This window comes from Procambarus clarkii, chromosome 19 (genome assembly GCF_040958095.1).
Source record: "Procambarus clarkii isolate CNS0578487 chromosome 19, FALCON_Pclarkii_2.0, whole genome shotgun sequence".
Classification (NCBI taxonomy): Eukaryota; Metazoa; Arthropoda; class Malacostraca; order Decapoda; family Cambaridae; genus Procambarus; species Procambarus clarkii.
In genome coordinates this window covers 27,339,063-27,360,820 of record NC_091168.1, presented here as the reverse complement: position 1 = coordinate 27,360,820, position 21,758 = coordinate 27,339,063, and the positions used below count along the sequence as shown (strand labels likewise).

The 21,758-nt window shown below is 49.0% G+C and overlaps 2 protein-coding genes across 2 annotated transcripts; both read left to right on the top strand.

The window, feature by feature from the left end:
* Positions 1 to 229: 229 nt before the first annotated feature.
* Positions 230 to 6,794, top strand: LOC138366351 (leucine-rich repeat-containing G-protein coupled receptor 5-like). The gene is made up of 2 exons (XM_069327386.1): positions 230 to 843; positions 5,348 to 6,794. The coding sequence occupies exons 1-2, from the start codon at positions 230 to 232 to the stop codon at positions 6,792 to 6,794; spliced, it is 2,061 nt and encodes a 686-aa protein (XP_069183487.1).
* Positions 6,795 to 9,794: 3,000 nt separating this feature from the next.
* LOC123757390 (basic salivary proline-rich protein 1-like) lies at positions 9,795 to 20,204 on the top strand. The gene is made up of 3 exons (XM_069327385.1): positions 9,795 to 9,820; positions 10,333 to 10,355; positions 18,589 to 20,204. The coding sequence occupies exons 1-3, from the start codon at positions 9,795 to 9,797 to the stop codon at positions 20,202 to 20,204; spliced, it is 1,665 nt and encodes a 554-aa protein (XP_069183486.1).
* The last annotated feature ends 1,554 nt before the right edge of the window (positions 20,205 to 21,758 follow it).

The following is a 21,758-nucleotide window of genomic DNA, read 5'->3' as shown; positions in this document are numbered from 1 at the left end:
AGCTCTATGCTCTGGGCTCCAGGTCTCGCTCAAGCATCCTCATCACAGTTCCGACTCCCGACTGATGTACCCTAACCTAACCTAACCCGGACTATATTAACTAAACATAAAAAACAAGGTGCTCTTTGTCTTGTCACACACAATCGTATATATAACAAGTTAACTCTAAACACAGGTCAACGTTTCAACATGGCGGTCAACGTTTCAACATGGCAGCCAACGTTTCAACATGGCAGCCAACGTTTCAACATGGCAGCCAACGTTTCGACATGGCAGCCAACGTTTCAACATGGCAGCCAACGTTTCGACATGGCAGCCAACGTTTCGACATGGCAGCCAACGTTTCAACATGGCAGCCAACGTTTCAACATGGCAGCCAACGTTTCAACATGGCAGCCAACGTTTCAACATGGCAGCCAACGTTTCAACATGGCAGCCAACGTTTCAACATGGCAGCCAACGTTTCAACATGGCGGCCAACGTTTCAACATGGCGGCCAACGTTTCAACATGGCGGCCAACGTTTCAACATGGCAGCCAACGTTTCAACATGGCGGCCAACGTTTCAACATGGCGGCCAACGTTTCAACATGGCAGCCAACGTTTCAACATGGCGGCCAACGTTTCGACATGGCAGCCAACGTTTCGACATGGCAGCCAACGTTTCAACATGGCGGCCAACGTTTCAACATGGCGGCCAACGTTTCGACATGGCAGCCAACGTTTCGACATGGCAGCCAACGTTTCGACATGGCAGCCAACGTTTCAACATGGCAGCCAACGTTTCGACATGGCAGCCAACGTTTCAACATGGCGGCCAACGTTTCAACATGGCGGCCATTCTGTGAGGAAAGATATGGATTTTGAGAGTCATGTGGCTCTGAAAATGCATGTCCTTTCAATTAAAGTTTCGCACAATGTTGCTTTCGATCAAATTTAATTAAAGTAATACCGGCTCACATATACATGTCTAACCAGCATAAATATACTAAATACAATCATACACAGGGTGTGTGTGGGTGAGTTACCTTGGGAGGAGGGAAGGAGCTGTTTTAGGAGAACTTGACACACACGGTATGTGTGGAATATCTTCTTCTTTCATACCTAAAATGAAAAGAAAATTTGCAATTATAATCAATGAAACGAACAAGAATAATACTATGCACAATATACTACAAACCAAGTTACTGAAGGTAATAATGATGAATAATATGTTATTACACAATTTATAACATCCATTGACATTTAACAACAGTTTATATAATGGGCGATTACACGGCTACCGAGTTGTAATGACAGGACCTGAGTTCACCAAGTAACTAGCAGTAACTGTCATCAATCAAGGCGGCTATATTTGCATTTATTAAACCAGTTTATGAGCTCCGAAGTTCCATGACGTAGTCCATAACAACAATAACGTTCGGTTGTGCAGTTACGAAGTTCGTAAACCGCTTAACGAACACTAGCGAAGCTCCAAAGATTAGGGAATGATGTACCGGTTTCGTCAGTGGACACGTAAATGCTGGAAGAATTTTGGTCAAGGAAACCACAAGAACGACGTGATCTATCAATGAGAAAACCCTAAAGAGCTCCGGGTATCGAACCATGGTCCTGGGTACCGTCAGACAAACACCTTGGCCCGTGGACCACTCAGCCCGTCTTCCAAACAAAGATCCAAAAGTGATTCCATGCACCCACCAAACCCCCTGTTTATTAATGAAAAGCGGTTTACACACGACTCACAACTGCTGACGTTCGAACACTTCCGGAACAAGTGCTTCACTGACGAATTTTGTTCGAATCACAACGCTATAAATGCTTCACCCACGTACTACAAATACAAATAATCGCCAACAGAACCTAAACACCTAACCTAACCTATCCTATGCCTATATATACACAATATGTTAATATATTATAATATTAATTTATACTTGAGAAAATTCCCGTTTTGAATGAACAGCATGTTAAAATTTATGAATGCGTCTGTGGGGTTGACCGCTGGACGTAATGGACTTGAGTCGAGGACGGGTTGGGACCACTAGGGGGCTTACTGTGGAGGCACCGAGCTGGTAATCAATCTAAATTATGACGGTTAAGTCAGGTGAATCCAGGTGACCCGCATACTGCCTGGCGCTGGTCAAGCAGATCTCCACCAAATGCTCCCGTCAGATACACAATGAAGTCACGAAGTTTTACATTACATTCTTGTAAAGCCACTATTACGCGTAGCGTTTCGGGCAAGGTCCTTAACCCTAATTTCCCCGGAATACGACCCCGCCGAATCGTTTAACAACCAGGTACCCATTCACTGCTGGGTGAACAGAGGCTACAGTTAAGGATTGGCGCCCGGTCAATCCTCCCCGGCCAGGATTCGAACCCAAGGCAAGGCGCTTGCGAAACGCCAGGCGAGTGTCTTACCACTGCGCCACGGAGGTTGTATAATTGTCGTGGTCTGTGGGTCAAGGCGTGAGTGTTGGGTCACTCAGGACGCTGGATCGAGCTCCCTCCTACTTAACCGATTTTCACATTGAAATTCTCTAATGGTTCAGTTATGGCTGAAACGTTCAGATTACTTGTGTCTTTACATAATTTAAAATGTGTATTTCATATCATGTGTCAGTGAAGTGAAGCACCGTTGCACCTGGTCAGCACTGAATGGGTGACCACGCGGACTGCCTCGCCCATGGATAGGAATATCCTTAAAAACCGAATACAATATGCTTCCTCTCTCCGACTAGTTTTCTTTGGTAATCAGTCTTGTTTAGTCTCCCCCTTACTTATTTTTATCTATTTTCTTCGAATTCCCTGGCGTTGTTACATCCTCTTTAACTCCAGAATGTTCGGGGGAGACTATGCTAGAAGTTCACCGTTTGCTTCCTTTCCCGACTTTCAATGGCACACAAACAGTTCTACTACGTGCACTCGTTTTCTGATTTGTGTTCACGAACTAAAGTAGATTTACACGTACATTTACTCCCCCCAATTAGTTCACATTTGAACATGAATTAATCCTGATCAACGCATACTTTCGGATTTCTTTCTTTCATGAAGGCATACTTTCCTGAATTCCTATTGCCCAAAATTACACACAATTCTAGGATATTAATTGATACTAATTGGTAGGCATTCGGATTTACACATGCTCTTAGATGGTTGGATTTACACATGCTCTTAGATGGTCGGATTTACACATGCTCTTAGATGGTCGGATTTACACATGCTCTCAATGACTCCGATTTACACTTGCTCTTAGATGGTCGGATTTACACATGCTCTTAGATGGTTGGATTTACACATGCTCTTAGATGGTCGGATTTACACATGCTCTTAGATGGTCGGATTTACACATGCTCTCAATGACTCCGATTTACACTTGCTCTTAGATGGTTGGATTTACACATGCTCTTAGATGGTCGGATTTACACATGCTCTTAGATGGTTGGATTTACACATGCTCTTAGATGGTCGGATTTACACATGCTCTTAGATGGTTGGATTTACACATGCTCTTAGATGGTTGGATTTACACATGCTCTTAGATGGTCGGATTTACACATGCTCTTAGATGGTCGGATTTACACATGCTCTCAATGACTCCGATTTACACTTGCTCTTACATGCCCTCAGTGCCTTGGATTTACACACATGATATCTGAATTTATATTGCGCAATTTACAGAGTTTACACAAGCGTATGGACCCAGGACAGAGGTCACAGACGGCGACACACACACACCTGCTGCTGCTCTCCTCTCACCCAACACCTGACTAACAGATGTTGACACACACACACACCTGCTGCTGCTCTCCTCTCACCCAACACCTGACTAACAGATGTTGACACACACACACCTGCTGCTGCTCTCCTCTCACCCAACACCTGACTAACAGATGTTGACACACACACACACCTGCTGCTGCTCTCCTCTCACCCAACACCTGACTAACAGATGTTGACACACACACACACCTGCTGCTGCTCTCCTCTCACCCAACACCTGACTAACAGATGTTGACACACACACACACCTGCTGCTGCTCTCCTCTCACCCAACACCTGACTAACAGATGTTGACACACACACACACCTGCTGCTGCTCTCCTCTCACCCAACACCTGACTAACAGATGTTGACACACACACACACCTGCTGCTGCTCTCCTCTCACCCAACACCTGACTAACAGATGTTGACACACACACACCTGCTGCTGCTCTCCTCTCACCCAACACCTGACTAACAGATGTTGACCAGACCACACACTAGAAATTGAAGAGACGACGACGTTTCGGTCCGTCGTGGACCATTCTCAAGTTGACTGTGATGAGACGAAGGAGGCACGGGGATAAGTAGGCGAGAGAGAGAGAGAGAGAGAGAGAGAGAGAGAGAGAGAGAGAGAGAGAGAGAGAGAGAGAGAGAGAGAGAGAGAGAGAGATGGAAAGCTTAGAGGAGGAGAAGAGCAAGGCAAAAAGGAATGGAAAGTAAGGTGTAATAATAGCAATAAGAAAGGGCTCGCAAGAGAAAACAAAAAAAAAGATAAAAGAAAGATAAAAGGAAGAGCAGGCTTATGTTAGGTCACGTATGTTAGAAAACTTAGAACATTTAAGTATGTACTGTGAAAGGGAAGATTCAACAGCAGGTTCAGTCAGCAACTCAGGTTCATGTTGGGTAGGTTGTGTATCAGAGCGGATTCAACAAGACGGCGACTGTGTAGAGTAGAGGCAGGAAAGATTATTTTGGAGGAAGACCAATCAATAGGATGATTAGAATCCCTAACATGACAAGTGAGCATTGTTTGTGTCTACAGACTTAAATTAACACCTCTTTTGTGTTCCTTAAGTCTGTCATTCAGTGTTCGGCCAGTTTCACCAAAGTAAAAATGGTCAGTTTCATCACATTATTGTGACCACTTTATGCATTATTATTATTATTAATATTATTATTATTATTGTTATTATTATTATTATTATTGAGGGTAAAAAAGAAATACAGTTGATCAACTAGCTAACTCTAATGGCGCTCGGCATGTATTTTGTTGTATTAATACAAATACAATAGGTGGCGTTTTGAGTAATGGGGGAATGTGGACCCATGTATATCATTGCTATACTCAGCTATACACGGTGTGGGGGGGGGGGATAATACACTGGACGGGTATACAGAGAAGGATACACAGTTTACACACATTATTGCGAGAGACAGGTTATCTTCTGTCTACAGCAGCAGTGTACCGTGAGGGGGCCCAGTGTACCTGTACCTTCCTGTCTACAGCAGCAGTGTACCGTGAGGGGGCCCAGTGTACCTGTACCTTCCTGTCTACGTGTCTCGGCTGTGTCTGGGTACCAGTGATAGGAGGAGCAACCCAGCTGGTTGCCAGTTGCCAGCTGGACACCTCACACAGTTGCCAGCTGGACACCTCACACAGCTGCCAGCTAGACACCTCACACAGTTGCCAGCTGAGCACCTCACACAGTTGCCAGCTAGACACCTCACACAGTTGCCAGCTGAGCACCTCACACAGTTGCCAGCTGGACACGTCACACAGTTGCCAGCTAGACACCTCACACAGTTGCCAGCTGAGCACCTCACACAGTTGCCAGCTGGACACGTCACACAGTTGCCAGCTAGACACCTCACACAGTTGCCAGCTGAGCACCTCACACAGTTGCCAGCTGAGCACCTCACACAGTTGCCAGCTAGACACCTCACACAGTTGCCAGCTGAGCACCTCACACAGTTGCCAGCTGGACACCTCACACAGTTGCCAGCTAGACACCTCACACAGTTGCCAGCTGAGCACCTCACACAGTTGCCAGCTGGACACCTCACACAGTTGCCAGCTGAGCACCTCACACAGTTGCCAGCTGGACACGTTACACAGTTGCCAGCTAGACACCTCACACAGTTGCCAGCTGAGCACCTCACACAGTTGCCAGCTAGACACCTCACACAGTTGCCAGCTGAGCCCCTCACACAGTTGCCAGCTGGACACCTCACACAGTTGCCAGCTGAGCACCTCACACAGTTGCCAGCTGGACACCTCACACAGTTGCCAGCTGAGCACCTCACACAGTTGCCAGCTGAGCACCTCACACAGTTGCCAGCTGAGCACCTCACACAGTTGCCAGCTGAGCACCTCACACAGTTGCCAGCTGAGCACCTCACACAGTTGCCAGCTGAGCACCTCACACAGTTGCCAGCTGGACACGTCACACAGTTGCCAGCTGAGCACCTCACACAGTTGCCAGCTGAGCACCTCACACAGTTGCCAGCTGAGCACCTCACACAGTTGCCAGCTGAGCACCTCACACAGTTGCCAGCTGAGCACCTCACACAGTTGCCAGCTGAGCACCTCACACAGTTGCCAGCTGAGCACCTCACACAGTTGCCAGCTGGACACGTCACACAGTTGCCAGCTGAGCACCTCACACAGTTGCCAGCTGAGCACCTCACACAGTTGCCAGCTGGACACGTCACACAGTTGCCAGCTGAGCACCTCACACAGTTGCCAGCTGGACACGTCACACAGTTGCCAGCTGAGCACCTCACACAGTTGCCAGCTGGACACCTCACACAGTTGCCAGCTGGACACCTCACACAGTTGCCAGCTGAGCACCTCACACAGTTGCCAGCTGAGCACCTCACACAGTTGCCAGCTGAGCACCTCACACAGTTGCCAGCTGAGCACCTCACACAGTTGCCAGCTGAGCACCTCACACAGTTGCCAGCTGGACACGTCACACAGTTGCCAGCTGAGCACCTCACAGGGTTGCCAGCTCTCAACCTTCTCTAACCCCAAAGACCAGATCACCAAAATATATCTTAAGCTGCAACTTTAATTTCTTAAAGAATACTGAAAAATTCTTAAAAAAATACTGAATACTGAAACTAATGTTTTATCAAAGACATTAAAGCAACCCGTCCTAATAGAGCGTCGCCTTATGACGTACACTCTACCTACGGCCAAAAACTGTCGTGCTAGAAAATGGTAGCGGCTCGTGAAGTTGACATAATGTCCCGTTTTCTGTATGTGGGTCCTCTGGTTGGTTAGGATAAGGGCACTTTAGTACGACAATTTCTTAGCATTTGGAAACCTTAGGAGAACGGGATGATTAAACCGCTTTAATTATTAGTTTGATACTAAACATGCCGGATAAGAACACCTATGTTAGGGAGATAGTACACACGCCAGATAACAAGAGTAACAGCGTAGTATAGGTATGTGTACAGGACAGTATTGACGGTACTCTGTTTCCAGTGTTGTGGTGATGGAAAATGTGCACCAAATGTGTGTTTCCCACAGTCTCTCTCACGTCAGTCCTTACTGCTTTCCCAGAGTCTCGGTTCAAACATTTCTCCCGAGGCTGATAGGCCTTGAAAACCCTCCGGAGGCTGATAGGCCTTGACAACCCTCCGGAGGCTGATAGGCCTTGACAACCCTCCGGAGGCTGATAGGCCTTGACAACCCTCCGGAGGCTGATAGGCCTTGACAACCCTCCGGAGGCTGATAGGCCTTAACAACCCTCCGGAGGCTGATAGGCCTTGACAACCCTCCGGAGGCTGATAGGCCTTGACAACCCTCCGGAGGCTGATAGGCCTTAACAACCCTCCGGAGGCTGATAGGAGTTAACAACCCTTTGGAGGCTGATAGGCCTTAACAACCCTCCGGAGGCTGATAGGTCTTAACAACCCTTTGGAGGCTGATAGGCCTTAACAACCCTCCGGAGGCTGATAGGCCTTAACAACCCTCCGGAGGCTGATAGGCCTTAACAACCCTCTGGAGGCTGATAGGCCTTAACAACCCTCCGGAGGCTGATAGGCCTTAACAACCCTCCGGAGGCTGATAGGCCTTAACAACCCTCCGGAGGCTGATAGGCCTTAACAACCCTCCGGAGGCTGATAGGCCTTAACAACCCTCTGGAGGCTGGTAGGCCTTAACAACCCTCTGGAGGCTGATAGGCCTTAACAACCCTCTGGAGGCTGATAGGTCAAGATTTATTTTCATGCTCTCCCTCTAGACATACGCTCATGTTCTCCCCTCTAGATCATGTTCCTCCTCTAGATACACTCCTGTTCTCCCTCTAGACATACCCTCATGTTCTTCCTCTAGCTATACCTCTCATGTTCTCCCTCTAGCTATATCTCTATATCTCTCATGTACTTCATTTAGACATACCCTCATGTTCTTCCTCTAACCATGCCTCTCATATTCTCCCTCATGTCTCATACCTCTCATGTTCTCCCGTGTTCATTACTTAAGGAGCAGTGTTAAAGTCTTCCCCAAAAAATAGTTCTTCAAATATTAGCAGAGTCTCTGGCGTGATCTACCGACCCTCCATTGTTTACAAATGCAAAAAAATATCCTAAGCCACGTTTTATTTCCTCCTATGTCATTTACAAAGACCTTTGAGATTAAATTGCCTACGCCAGCCCTTTCATCGCGTCGAAAAGCTTGCCGAAAAAGGCCTGAATTTTGCCCTGTAAGGTCCTGAACGCGGCCTTGATGAAGTGTCTAGACGCGACTCATCACGCTTATAAACGTGCAGATGAATAGGATGCTGCTCGCAAGAGGAGAGTCATTATTTTACCATTGTTACTGAGGCTCTTGGTCCGCGTGTGACTAACTCTGGGCTCTTGGTCCGTTTGTGGCTATTAACTCTGGGCTCTTGGTCCGTTTGTGGCTATTAACTCTGGGCTCTAGGTCCGTTTGTGGCTATTAACTCTGGGCTCTTGGTCCGTTTGTGGCTATTAACTCTGGGCTCTAGGTCCGTTTGTGGCTAACTCTGGGCTCTTGGTCCGTTTGTGGCTAACTCTGGGCTCTTGGTCCGCGTGTAACTAATTCTGGGCTCTTGGTCCATTTGTGACTATTAACTCTGGGCTCTTGGTCCGTTTGTGACAATTCAATTGCGTTCAGTGGAAGCATTATACAGTTGAAATTGTTCATAGATTCATATTTTTTTCGTGTTTCTAATTTCATGTGTGACGATAATCTCTTTCAAGAGAGATTGAGCCTGCTCTTCCCTATATCATTCACGTCATGTTACAAGTACAAGATACTATATTGAAGATACGTCCACCAATATCGCCAAACGTTTTGCCCAGGAAGCAAAGCGTACCTTGCACCACCAGACACGCCGGCTCCTCCGCCCGCCGTCAACGAGCAAACTACCCATTCTCCGCCTGCCTGCTCCTGATTGGCTGGTGTATCGCCGACCGCACCTGCACCAGCACTCACGCCCCCTTCCTGAGTCGACGTCTGGGCCAGCTCACGCCGTATTCCTCGGAATATCTCTGTGCTCTTAGGAGTTGACATCTCTCTCTGGTAGACAAAGCCCTGGCTGTCGTGTACTAAGGGAGGTGGCAGCTTTAGCCAGTATTCTCAGCACCTGATTATATTATCATTATTGTCTTGCACTTCATTTTGTTTTAGAGCAAATTTTACACCTATTAATTATTCATGTTGTTTTGTTTGTTGACTTGTTTTGAATTTTACGTAAGCCAAGGGATTGTCTTTGTTCATATCTTGTTTTCTAGAGTAATTAAAATTTCATTGTTTATACTTTGTGTTTTGTGTGTCTTCCTATTACCTTACCACAGACAGGCAAGCAGTCTCTTTTTTTTTCTGTAAATGTGACAAGGCATTGCCACCTGCCATTGGAGGACTGCCGAACATCAACACTCCAACACTTTACCGTCACACATGATATTGTGAATGAATAAATTTGACCCAATGACCAATCCTAATAAGTAACTATCACCTTCCCCTTGAAATTAGTAGTTACTTAAAGCATGCATGTGGCTCGTTAGTGCGAGTCTAAGGTAAGTTAATTATCCCTACAAGATAAATATTTACCTTTTTTACGAATTATAAGTGTGTACTATGGTTATTAGTGTGAAATATGGTAGTTAGTGTGAACTATGCCTATTCCCTAGTAACCTTTATTTAATGTTTTTATTCTTTCAGGCCATGATTATCACACATTATCCTCCTTTAATTATCCTTTATCACTGATTTATTGTGCCGTATTCCCGTATATTATTATACTTTGTTGTACTTGAAAGCATAAGGACGTCTGGTATCTTGGAGACACTAATGAGGCTGTTTAATGGGGATCGAACTTGCATCCCGGGACTCCTCAGGCGTATACACTACCCACTGAGCCACGAAAGGCTTCCTATCCCTTCTTATTATCCATGATCACTCTGCCTATGATGTCCAGATTTGTGATGTGTTAGTCACACTCTGATACCCACTATTTTATATTTCTGAATTATGGCTTTTATTAAAAAATCACTTACATATTTTATTTATTATATCTTTTGTATTTAAGTGGGTTTAAAGTTAATACAGAAGGTAAGTAAAGAAGCTAGTGAAAGTCCCGCTTTAAATACAGCTTGTGCCTGGAAACACAAACCGAAACTGTCTCTATTTTCCACTTGTTACAACTTGTAATAAAGTTGTTACATCTTGGCTTAACGTGTTTATGACGTATTAGAACGTTGTTACAACTTGCTATATTGGTTGTTATAACTGGTTAGGTGGTGTTAAAACTTGTTCGAACGTTGTACCAACGTCGTAGTTTCGGTGTGTGTTTGGTGGGTGTTTGGCTATCCTCGTTATTGGTGATTGTTTGGCTATCCTCGTTATTGGCGATTGTTTGGGGTATCCTCGTTATTGGTGATTGGCTATCCTCGTTATTGGTCAATGTTTGGCTATCCTTGTTTTATACAACTGTTTGCATATCATTTTTATGTGTGACTTGAGAAAAACACACGATATCCTCATTATAATGCGATGTTATCATTCAATTTCTTTTTTATTTTTATATACGAAACTTCTTGACCAATAAAGTTTGAAATTTGGTAATCAATAAAGTATGGAACATTCTTGACGAAAAAAGTTTAAAATTTCTCGATCAATACAGTGTGAAATCTCTTTGTCAATAAAGTATGAAGTTTTTTTACGAACAAAGTAAAAAACGTCTTTATCAATAAAGAATGGAACTTCTTGATCAATAAAGTATGAAGCTTACAGATTAAAAAAAAGGTATTAAACTTCTAGATCAGTAAAATATTAAACCTCTCGATCAATATAGTATGAAACTTCTCAATCAATAAATGATTAAAACCTCTAGATTAATTAAGTAGAAACTTCTAGATCAATAACGTATGACACTTCTAGAAACTATGATGGTTCGAGATGATGGTGGAGGTGGTGGGGGGGGGGGGGGGGGGTGTGAGGGGGATGTTGGGTGAGTTGATCAACTCATCACCAACTTCATGATGGGAGGACATCAACTTCCTGATCAACCAATCAACCGTTCAACCTATACGCCCATACTCTCCGGTTATCAAAACGCCACAAAAATGATGTGCTAAGTTGCCCGAACCAAACCCTAGCGAGGACCAATGAGTATAAAAGGACCAATGAATAGGTCTGCTCTCCATGGTCCAGGAGAGGGGCTTGGACTATCCCCTCTACTCGGTCCAGTAGAGGAGCTTGGTCTATCCCCTCTCCAGGATCCAGTAGAGGAGCTTGGTCTATCCCCTCTCCAGGATCCAGTAGAGGAGCTTGGTCTATCCCCTCTCCAGGATCCAGTAGAGGAGCGTCATATATAAACACACTCGTTCCCTCCACATGGGAAAGTTGGTCTGCCAATGCAGGTGAATTATAAAATCGTTAAACTCATCGACACAAATGAAAAACATTACAAAGAGGCGTAGTTTAATCTTGCAACATCTGGAGCGACATCAAGAAAATTGCAACACTGCTTGTTACCAGACATGGTAAGCTTTAAACAAGACACAAGAAGACTAAAGCTCAGTACACAAAGATGCTGCACTACATCCCACAGCACTTTCCTCCCCCAAACAAGTTAAAAGAGCATTTAGAGTCCAAAAATAACGGAATATAAACACGACAAACTGATCGCTAATGATCTGATCCCCAGCACTATCTAACCCCCGAAAATCACTCGCTCTCTCTCTCTCTCTCTCTCTCTCTCTCTCACGTGATCAATATCGATAGTTTGGGTCTTCAGCAATAAGTAAAAGAGGCGCCGGAAGCAGCCAGATAATGGAAAGGAAATGTCTTTTCCACCCGAGGAAGACGGGAAGGCTGGGAGTTGGTGGTAAAGTAGTGAATAAAAAGACCTGAATGATATAGACCGCGTCTCCTTGCTATTTTTGTTTAGAAAGCCATAAATGCCGAGTTTTATATCTTGCAGGAAAAGATCCGTGTATTATTGTTATAATTATTATTATTATTATTATTATTATTATTATTATGAAGCCGAATTGATTCACTCAGCTTCGAGACTTCCCCCCCTCCATTAAAGCTTCTTCCCCACCCCCATGCAAGGTTCCCACCCCCCATGCAAGGTTCCCACCCCCCATGCAAGGTTCCCACTCCCCATGCAAGGTTCCCACTCCCCATGCAAGGTTCCCACTCCCCATGCAAGATTCCCACTCCCCATGTAAGGTTCCCACCCCCTATGCAAGGTTCCCACCCCCCATGCAAGGTTCCCACTCCCCATGCAAGGTTCCCACTCCCCATGCAAGGTTCCCACCCCCCATGAAACGTTCCCACCCCCATGCAAGGTTCCCACTCCCCATGCAACGTCCCCACCCCCATGCAACGTTCCCACCCCCATGCAAGGTTCCCACCCCCATGCAAGGTTCCCACCCCCATACAAGGTTCCCATCCCCATGCAAGGTTCCCACCCCCCATGCAAGGTTCCCACCCCCATGCAAGGTTCCCACCCCCATGCAAGGTTCCCACCCCCCATGCAAGGTTCCCACCCCCCATGCAAGGTTCCCACTCCCCATGCAAGGTTCCCACCCCCTATGCAAGGTTCCCACCCCCCATGCAACGTTCCCACCCCCATGCAACGTTCCCACCCCCATGCAAGGTTCCCACTCCCCATGCAACGTTCCCACCCCCATGCAACGTTCCCACCCCCATGCAAGGTTCCCACCCCCATGCAAGGTTCCCACCCCCATGCAACGTTCCCACCCCCATGCAACGTTCCCACCCCCATGCAACGTTCCCACCCCCATGCAACGTTCCCACCCCCATGCAACGTTCCCACCCCCATGCAACGTTCCCACCCCCATGCAAGGTTCCCACTCCCCATGCAACGTTCCCACCCCCATGCAACGTTCCCACCCCCATGCAACGTTCCCACCCCCATGCAAGGAAGGACATACTGAGTACCGAGGTCTGTATATACCTTCTACTGTCCGTGATGGCTACTTTCCCTGCCAGCTCTGTCAGCTGGCGAGGGAGTGTGACCATCCTGTCCTTACTGTTGACTAAGGAAAGTGTCCAACCCTGGCTCTTGGCCAGGGAAGTGTCCAGCCTCAGCTGTTAGTGAGAGAAAGTGACGAATTCTGACTGTTAGACAACTGAAGTGACCAGCCCTGGCAGTTGGTGTGGAAAAGTGACCATTCCTTACTGTTGGTGAGGATAAGTGACGAGCCCTGGTTGTTTACGCGCGGTAAGTGACCAGTTCCGAATGTTGGTGACGGGAGGTGAACAGCTCCATCCAGGCTTTAAGTCTAGCATACATTTATACACACACACACACACACACACACACACACACACACACACACACACACACACAGGTCAACAGTGGTCAAAAAGCCTCACAGCTCTTCTAGCCAGCACAAACCACTCTCCCGCGAGCCATTGGTCCTGTTCCACTTCCTAACTACCAAAGCTACGGATCATTAAACATTTCCACATACCAATTGTCTCCTTGTTTCAGCCGGAGGTATATGTCTTAGATCGATCGATCTAACGTAATCCATATAACGTGGGTTTCCAAGTGCAGTCTCATGGTCTTGTTAAAAGGTGCTCGAGTAGTCATTCTCGACATCAGTCTCCCGACTGGCACTCTGTGATCATCGGGTCGTTAGAGACAGTTCAACACCTGATGAATGGTGTTGCACACACCAGTGATCATCACAGGCGTGCAACGCAGGGTGTGCATAGGCTTGCAACTTGGTGACAGGTCAGTGACACACTGACCTATGGGTCCCCAGAGTTAAGGGACCCCAGAGTTAAGGGGCCCCAGAGTTAGGGGACCCCAGAGTTAAGGGACCCCAGAGTTAATGGACCCCAGAGTTAAGGGACCCCAGAGTTAAGGGACCCCAGAGTTAAGGGACCCCAGAGTTAAGGGACCCCAGAGTTAAGGGACCCCAGAGTTAGGAGACACCAGATTTAAGGACCCCAGAGTTATGGACCCCAGAGTTAAGAGACCCCAGAGTTATGTACCCCAGAGTTAAGGGACCCCAGAGTTAAGGGACCCCAGAGTTAAGGGACCCCAGAGTTAAGGGACCCCAGAGTTATGGACCCCACAGTTGGAGACCTCAGAGTTAGTGACCCCAGAGTTATGGACCCCAGAGTTAAGGGACCCAAGAGTTAGGAGACACCAGAGTTAAGGACCCCAGAGTTAGAGACCCCAGAGTTAAGGACCCCAGAGTTATGGACCCCAGAAGTTATGGACCCCAGAGTTAAGGGACCCCAGAGTTAAGGGACCCCAGAGTTAAGGGACCCCAGAGTTAAGGGACCCCAGAGTTAAGGGACCCCAGAGTTAAGGGACCCCAGAGTTATGGACCCCAGGGTTATGGACCCCAGAGTTATGGACCCCATAGTTAAGGGACCCCAGAGTTAAGGGACCCCAGAGTTAAGGGACCCCAGAGTTAAGGGACCCCAGAGTTAAGGGCCCCAGAGTTAAGGACCCCAGAGTTAAGGACCCCAGAGTTAGGGGACACCAGAGTTAGGGGACACCAGAGTTAGGGGACACCAGAGTTAGGGGACCCCAGAGTTAAGGACCCCAGAGTTAGGGGACACCAGAGTTAGGGGACCCCAGAGTTATGGACCCCAGAGTTATGGACCCCAGAGTTATGGACCCCAGAGTTTTGGACCCCAGAGTTATGGACCCCAGAGTTATGGACCCCAGAGTTATGGACCCCAGAGTTAAGGACCCCAGAGTTAGGGGACACCTGAGTTAGGGGACCCCAGAGTTATGGACCCCAGAGTTATGGACCCCAGAGTTATGGACCCCAGAGTTAAGGACCCCAGAGTTAGGGGACACCAGAGTTAGGGGACACCAGAGTTAGGGGACACCAGAGTTAGGGGACCCCAGAGTTAGGGACCCCAGAGTTAAGGACCCCAGAGTTAAGGACCCCAGAGTTATGGACCCCAGAGTTATGGACCCCAGAGTTATGGACCCCAGAGTTTTGGACCCCAGAGTTATGGACCCCAGAGTTATGGACCCCAGAGATAAGGACCCCAGAGTTAGGGGACACCAGAGTTAGGGGACCCCAGAGTTATGGACCCCAGAGTTATGGACCCCAGAGTTATGGACCCCAGAGTTATGGACCCCAGAGTTATGGACCCCAGAGTTAAGGACCCCAGAGTTAGGGGACACCAGAGTTAGGGGACCCCAGAGTAAGAGACCCCAGAGTTAAGGACCCCAGAGTTAATGACCCCAGAGTTAAGCACCCTAGAGTTAGAGACCCCAGAGTTAGGGACCCCAGAGTTAGGGACCCCAGAGTTAGAGACCCCAGAGTTAGAGACCCCAGAGTTAGGGACCCCTGAGTTAGGGACCCCAGAGTTAAGGACCCCAGAGTTAGGAACCCTGGCCAGGGCAACATGTCATCCCGATAAAGTTCATAGACAATAGATCAAAGGTGTTGAACACTAGAGGAAGAGTTGTCACTAAGCTCTTGGATTTAAGAGTGTGAGGCAAGGGGCAGGAGGAGGGACAAGCCCAGGGACGCTCAGGGAACACAGGAACATCTGAACACCACAGTAGGCAACACGGGAACCCCGGGGGGGGGGGAGCCAGGAGCAACAAGGGAACCATGCTGTTAATCATTGAGGAAATTAACGAAGAGAAAAAAAAAGAGGAACAGAAGTGTTTTTCGAGAATTTCTAGTAATTGGGTCGTATGACTGACTGGTTGACTGACTGACTGGTTGGTTGATTGACTGGGTTGACTGATTGAATGGTTGACAGACTGGCTGGTTGATTGACTGACTGACTGGGTTGACTGACTGGGTTGACTGACTGACTGGGTTGACTGACTGGGTTGACCGACTGACTGGGTTGACTTACTGACTGTCTGACTGACTGTCTGACTGACTGGTTGACAGACAGACTGACTGACTGACTGTCTGACTAATGTAGTTATTAGCCCCTGCCATCGCTCATTCACTACACCTCTGTATATTTGAGTATATAAATCATGTCAATTTAACCGCATATAAACACCTCGGCCTCCGGTAAACTTGGTACAATTAAAAGAATAATCCGGTTCTTAGTGGTCCATTCAATATTCATGAAAGTTCTTATAACATATCCTTGCAATAATTGAAAGCATGAGTAATGCTTGGGGATTAATTCTGCAGCGAGAGCGTTCCTCACTGTCAGGGGATTAATTCTCCTCTTAAATCCCCCCACCGCCCTCATAACTGGTGCTGTGGTGAGTCTCCCTCCTCACTCACACTCTCACCATGTCCTCATGAATCACCAGACTTGCACGCTGGAGAGTCCGTGTCACTCTTGACACAAGGCCCGCTGTTGTTACCTTGAGAGAGAGAGAGAGAGAGAGAGAGAGAGAGAGAGAGAGAGAGAGAGAGAGAGAGAGAGAGAGAGAGAGAGAGAGAGAGAGAGAGAGAGAAAAAAGAGCAGCACCTGCCCGTGCAGCATAGACACCTGCCCGTGCAGCATAAACACCTGCCCGTGCAGCATAAACACCTGCCCGTGCAGCATAAACACCTGCCCGTGCAGCATAAACACCTGCCCGTGCAGCATAAACACCTGCCCGTGCAGCATAAACACCTGCCCGTGCAGCATAAACACCTGCCCGTGCAGCATAAACACCTGCAAGTGCAGCATAAACACCTGCAAGTGCAGCATAAACACCTGCAAGTGCAGCATAAACACCTGCAAGTGCAGCATAAACACCTGCAAGTGCAGCATAAACACCTGCAAGTGCAGCATAAACACCTGCCCGTGCAGCATAAACACCTGCAAGTGCAGCATAAACACCTGCAAGTGCAGCATAAACACCTGCAAGTGCAGCATAAACACCTGCAAGTGCAGCATAAACACCTGCAAGTGCAGCATAAACAAAATATTATATAACAGCATCATCGCTTGGAGAAACAAAGTCATCCACGAACCTTCGGCCCGTTTGAGTGACTCGATGACTCAATTTTATATCTATTAAAAAAATATATATATCAGAATTTTCTCTCCCGAGTGTCTTTTTCTTTGAATGCAATGAAAGCATTTCTATATTTCGAAATTCATTTTTTTTTTCAAAGGCAGACACGTATTGTAAGAAGTATAAAACCAACGTCGACGATAATGCCAGATCCCTTTTTTGGAGGGATTTGACGATACTGTTTTGAAGACATCAAAGGCGGGAGGGACACAAATATTTTCTTCTTTCAGGGTTTCTCTTGCTGTGATCTAGAGTCTTTGTCATAGGCACTGTGAGGGGGGGGGGGGAATCTTTATGACACCAGAGGCTGCTTGTACACTGAGGCATGATTCTCTCTCTCTCTCTCTCCCTCTCTCCCTCTCTCTCTCTCTCTCTCTCTCTACTTCGCTTACTGCTTATTATTTTTGATTTTCTTCCATTGTGTTTCTTTCTGGCACCAATCTTGGTCTGCTTCTGTCACAAGGAAACGGTGAACTGTGTACAAAATAGGATGAACAAGAAAAGAATAAATTTTCAAAATATCAGTCCAAACAAGATGAATAATATATATATATATATATATATATATATATATATATATATATATATATATATATATATATATATATATATTATATATATATATATAAAACCTATGAAAATAATGAGTAATTAAGTCACTTAACATGATGATAATTAATATAACTCTGAGCACGTGAGGTTAATGTAGGCCTGAAATTAGCAGAAAATATTTGCGAGGAATAAATTAAATTTTTTTCCGGTTTTCAATTTACGGCGAACTTTTTTTCGTTGTTTTATGGCGGTCGTAAATTAACACGATATGTTTACTGTAAATTATTATTGTAAATGTTGAGGAAAAGTGGGGATGAAAGTTGTGCATGGGGACACGGAGAGTGACCCCCCACACACACATGTGACCCCCACACACACATGTGACCCCCACACACACATGTGACCCCTCCACATACGTGACCCCCACATACACATGTGACCCCTACACACATGTGACCCCCACATACACATGTGACCCCCCCATACACATGTGACCCCCACATACACATGTGACCCCCACATACACATGTGACCCCCACATACACACGTGAGCCCTCACACACGTGAGCCCTCACACACGTGAGCCCCCACACACGTGAGCCCTCACACACGTGAGCCCTCACACACGTGAGCCCTCACACACGTGAGCCCTCACACACGTGAGCCCCACACACGTGAGCCCCACACACGTGACCCCCCCCCACACACACAGACCACCCGGCCGCCCCACAGACCACCCGGCCGCCCCACAGACCACCCGGCCGCCCCACAGACCACCCGGCCGCCCCACAGACCACCCGGCCGCCCCACAGACCACCCGGCCGCCCCACAGACCACCCGGCCGCCCCACAGACCACCCGGCCGCCCCACAGACCACCCGGCCGCCCCACAGACCACCCGGCCGCCCCAAAGACCACCCAGCCGCCCCAAAGACCACCCGGCCGCCCCACAGACCACCCGGCCGCCCCACAGACCACCCGGCCGCCCCAAAGACCACCCGGCCGCCCCAAAGACCACCCGGCTGCCCCACAGACCACCCGGCCGCCCCAAAGACCACCCGGCCGCCCCACAGACCACCCGGCCGCCCCAAAGACCACCCGGCCGCCCCACAGACCACCCGGCCGCCCCACAGACCACCCGGCCGCCCCAAAGACCACCCGGCCGCCCCAAAGACCACCCGGCCGCCCCACAGACCACCCGGCCGCCCCACAGACCACCCGGCCGCCCCAAAGACCACCCGGCCGCCCCACAGACCACCCGGCCGCCCCACAGACCACCCGGCCGCCCCACAGACCACCCGGCCGCCCCACAGACCACCCGGCCGCCCCACAGACCACCCGGCCGCCCCACAGACCACCCGGCCGCCCCAAAGACCACCCGGCCGCCCCAAAGACCACCCGGCCGCCCCACAGACCACCCGGCCGCCCCACAGACCACCCGGCCGCCCCAAAGACCACCCGGCCGCCCCAAAGACCACCCGGCTGCCCCACAGACCACCCGGCCGCCCCAAAGACCACCCGGCCGCCCCACAGACCACCCGGCCGCCCCAAAGACCACCCGGCCGCCCCACAGACCACCCGGCCGCCCCACAGACCACCCGGCCGCCCCAAAGACCACCCGGCCGCCCCAAAGACCACCCGGCCGCCCCACAGACCACCCGGCCGCCCCACAGACCACCCGGCCGCCCCAAAGACCACCCGGCCGCCCCACAGACCACCCGGCCGCCCCACAGACCACCCGGCCGCCCCACAGACCACCCGGCCGCCCCACAGACCACCCGGCCACCCCACAGACCACCCGGCCGCCCCACAGACCACCCGGCCGCCCCAAAGACCACCCGGCCGCCCCACAGACCACCCAGCCGCCCCAAAGACCACCCGGCCGCCCCACAGACCACCCAGCCGCCCCAAAGACCACCCGGCCGCCTCACAGACCATCCGGCCGCCCCACAGACCACCCAGCCGCCACACAGACCACCCAGCCGCCCCACAGACCATCTGGCCGCCCCACAGACCATCCAGCCGCCTCACAGACCACCCAGCCGCCTCACAGACCACCCAGCCGCCCCACAGACCATCTGGCCGCCCCACAGACCATCCGGCCGCTCTACAGACCATCTGGCCGCCCCACAGACCACCCAGCCGCCTCACAGACCACCCAGCCGCCACACAGACCATCTGGCCGCCCCACAGACCACCCAGCCTCCCCACAGACCACCCGGCCGCCCTACAGACCAATACTCTGGACAAGCGGAGGAGTATCCGGCCCAGGGCCAGCTCTGGTCCGAGGCAGCCGGCCGCTTACCGTCAAATTTCCGCATCTCGTCCATGTTCAAATTGGCAGATAGATCGGCCGACGAAAGGCGACAAAAATCGATGCAATTTCCTTGGCTTATTACTTCATGGTGAAGTATGGTGCAATGTATGGTAGTGTTGTATGGTAGTGTTGTATGGTAGTGTTGTATGGTAGTGTTGTGTGGTGTGGTGCGGTGGGTATGGTAGTGTTGTGTGGTGTGGTGCGGTGGGTATGGTAGTGTTGTGTGGTGGTGTACAGTGGGTATGGTAGTGTTGTGTGGTGTGGTGCGGTGGGTATGGTAGTGTTGTGTGGTGTGGTGTACAGTTGGTATGGTAGTGTTGTGTGGTGTTGTACAGTGAGTATGGTAGTGTTGTGTGGTGTGGTATGGTACAGTTGGTATGGTAGTGTTGTGTGGTGGTGTACAGTGAGTATGGTAGTGTTATGGCAGACAAAGACAAAAGGGTTAACTGGAAAACGTTCAAAGGTTTGCCACCAGACTAGTACCCGAACTGAGGGGTATGAGCTACGAGGAGAGACTATTAAACCTCACGTCACTGGGAGACAGAAGATTTAGAGAGGACTTGATCACCACATACAAGATACTCAGAGAAATTGATAGGGTAGATAAAGACAGGCTATTTACGACAAGGGGTACACGCTCTAGGGGACACAAGTTGATATTGAGTGCCCAAATGAGCCATAGAGACGTTGGAAAGAATTTTTTCAGTGTCTGAGTAGTAGACAAATGGAATGCATTAGGAAGTGATGTGGTGGAGGCTGACTCAATACACAGCTTCATGTGTAGATATGATTGAGCCAAGTAGGCTCAGGAACCGGTGCATTAGTTGATTGACAGTTGAGAGGCGGGACCAAAGAGCCAGAGCTCAACCCCCGCAAGCACAATTAGGTAAGTACAATTAGGTAAGTACACACACAGGAAGCAGCCCGTAACAGCTGTCAAACTCCCAGGTACCTATTTAATGCTAGGTAACAGGGGGCATCAGGGTGAAAGAAACTGACCATTTTTGTTTCTCCCCGGCACCGGGAATCGAACCAGGGCCACAGGATTACGTGTCCAGCGTCCTATCCACACAGCCACCGGCCCCCCTTCACTCACACCCCCTTGTGAGTACTCACCTATTTGTACTCGCCTATTTGTGCTTGCGGGGGGTTGAGCTTTTGTCCCGCCTCTCAACTGTCAATCAACTGGTGTACAGGTTCCTGAGCCTACTGGGCTCTATCATATCTACATTTAAAACTGTGTATGGAGTCAGCCTCCACCACATCTCTGCCTAATGCATTCCACCTGTTAACTACTCTGACACTGAAAAAGTTCTTTCTAACGTCCCTGTGGCTCATGTGGGTACTCAGGTTCCACCTGTGTCCCCTTGTTCGCGTACCACCAGTGTTGAATAGTTTATCCTTGTCTACCCTGTCAATACCTCTGAGGATTTTGTAGGTAGTGATCATGTCTCTCTTTACTCTTCTGTCTTCCAGTGTCGTAAGGTTCATTTCCCGCAGCCTTTCCTCGTAACTCATGCCTCTTAGTTCCGGGACTAGTCTAGTGGCATACCTCTGAACTTTTTCCAGCTTCGTCTTGTGCTTGACAAGGTATGGGCTCCATGCTGGGGCCGCATACTCCAGGATTGGTCTTACATATGTGGTAT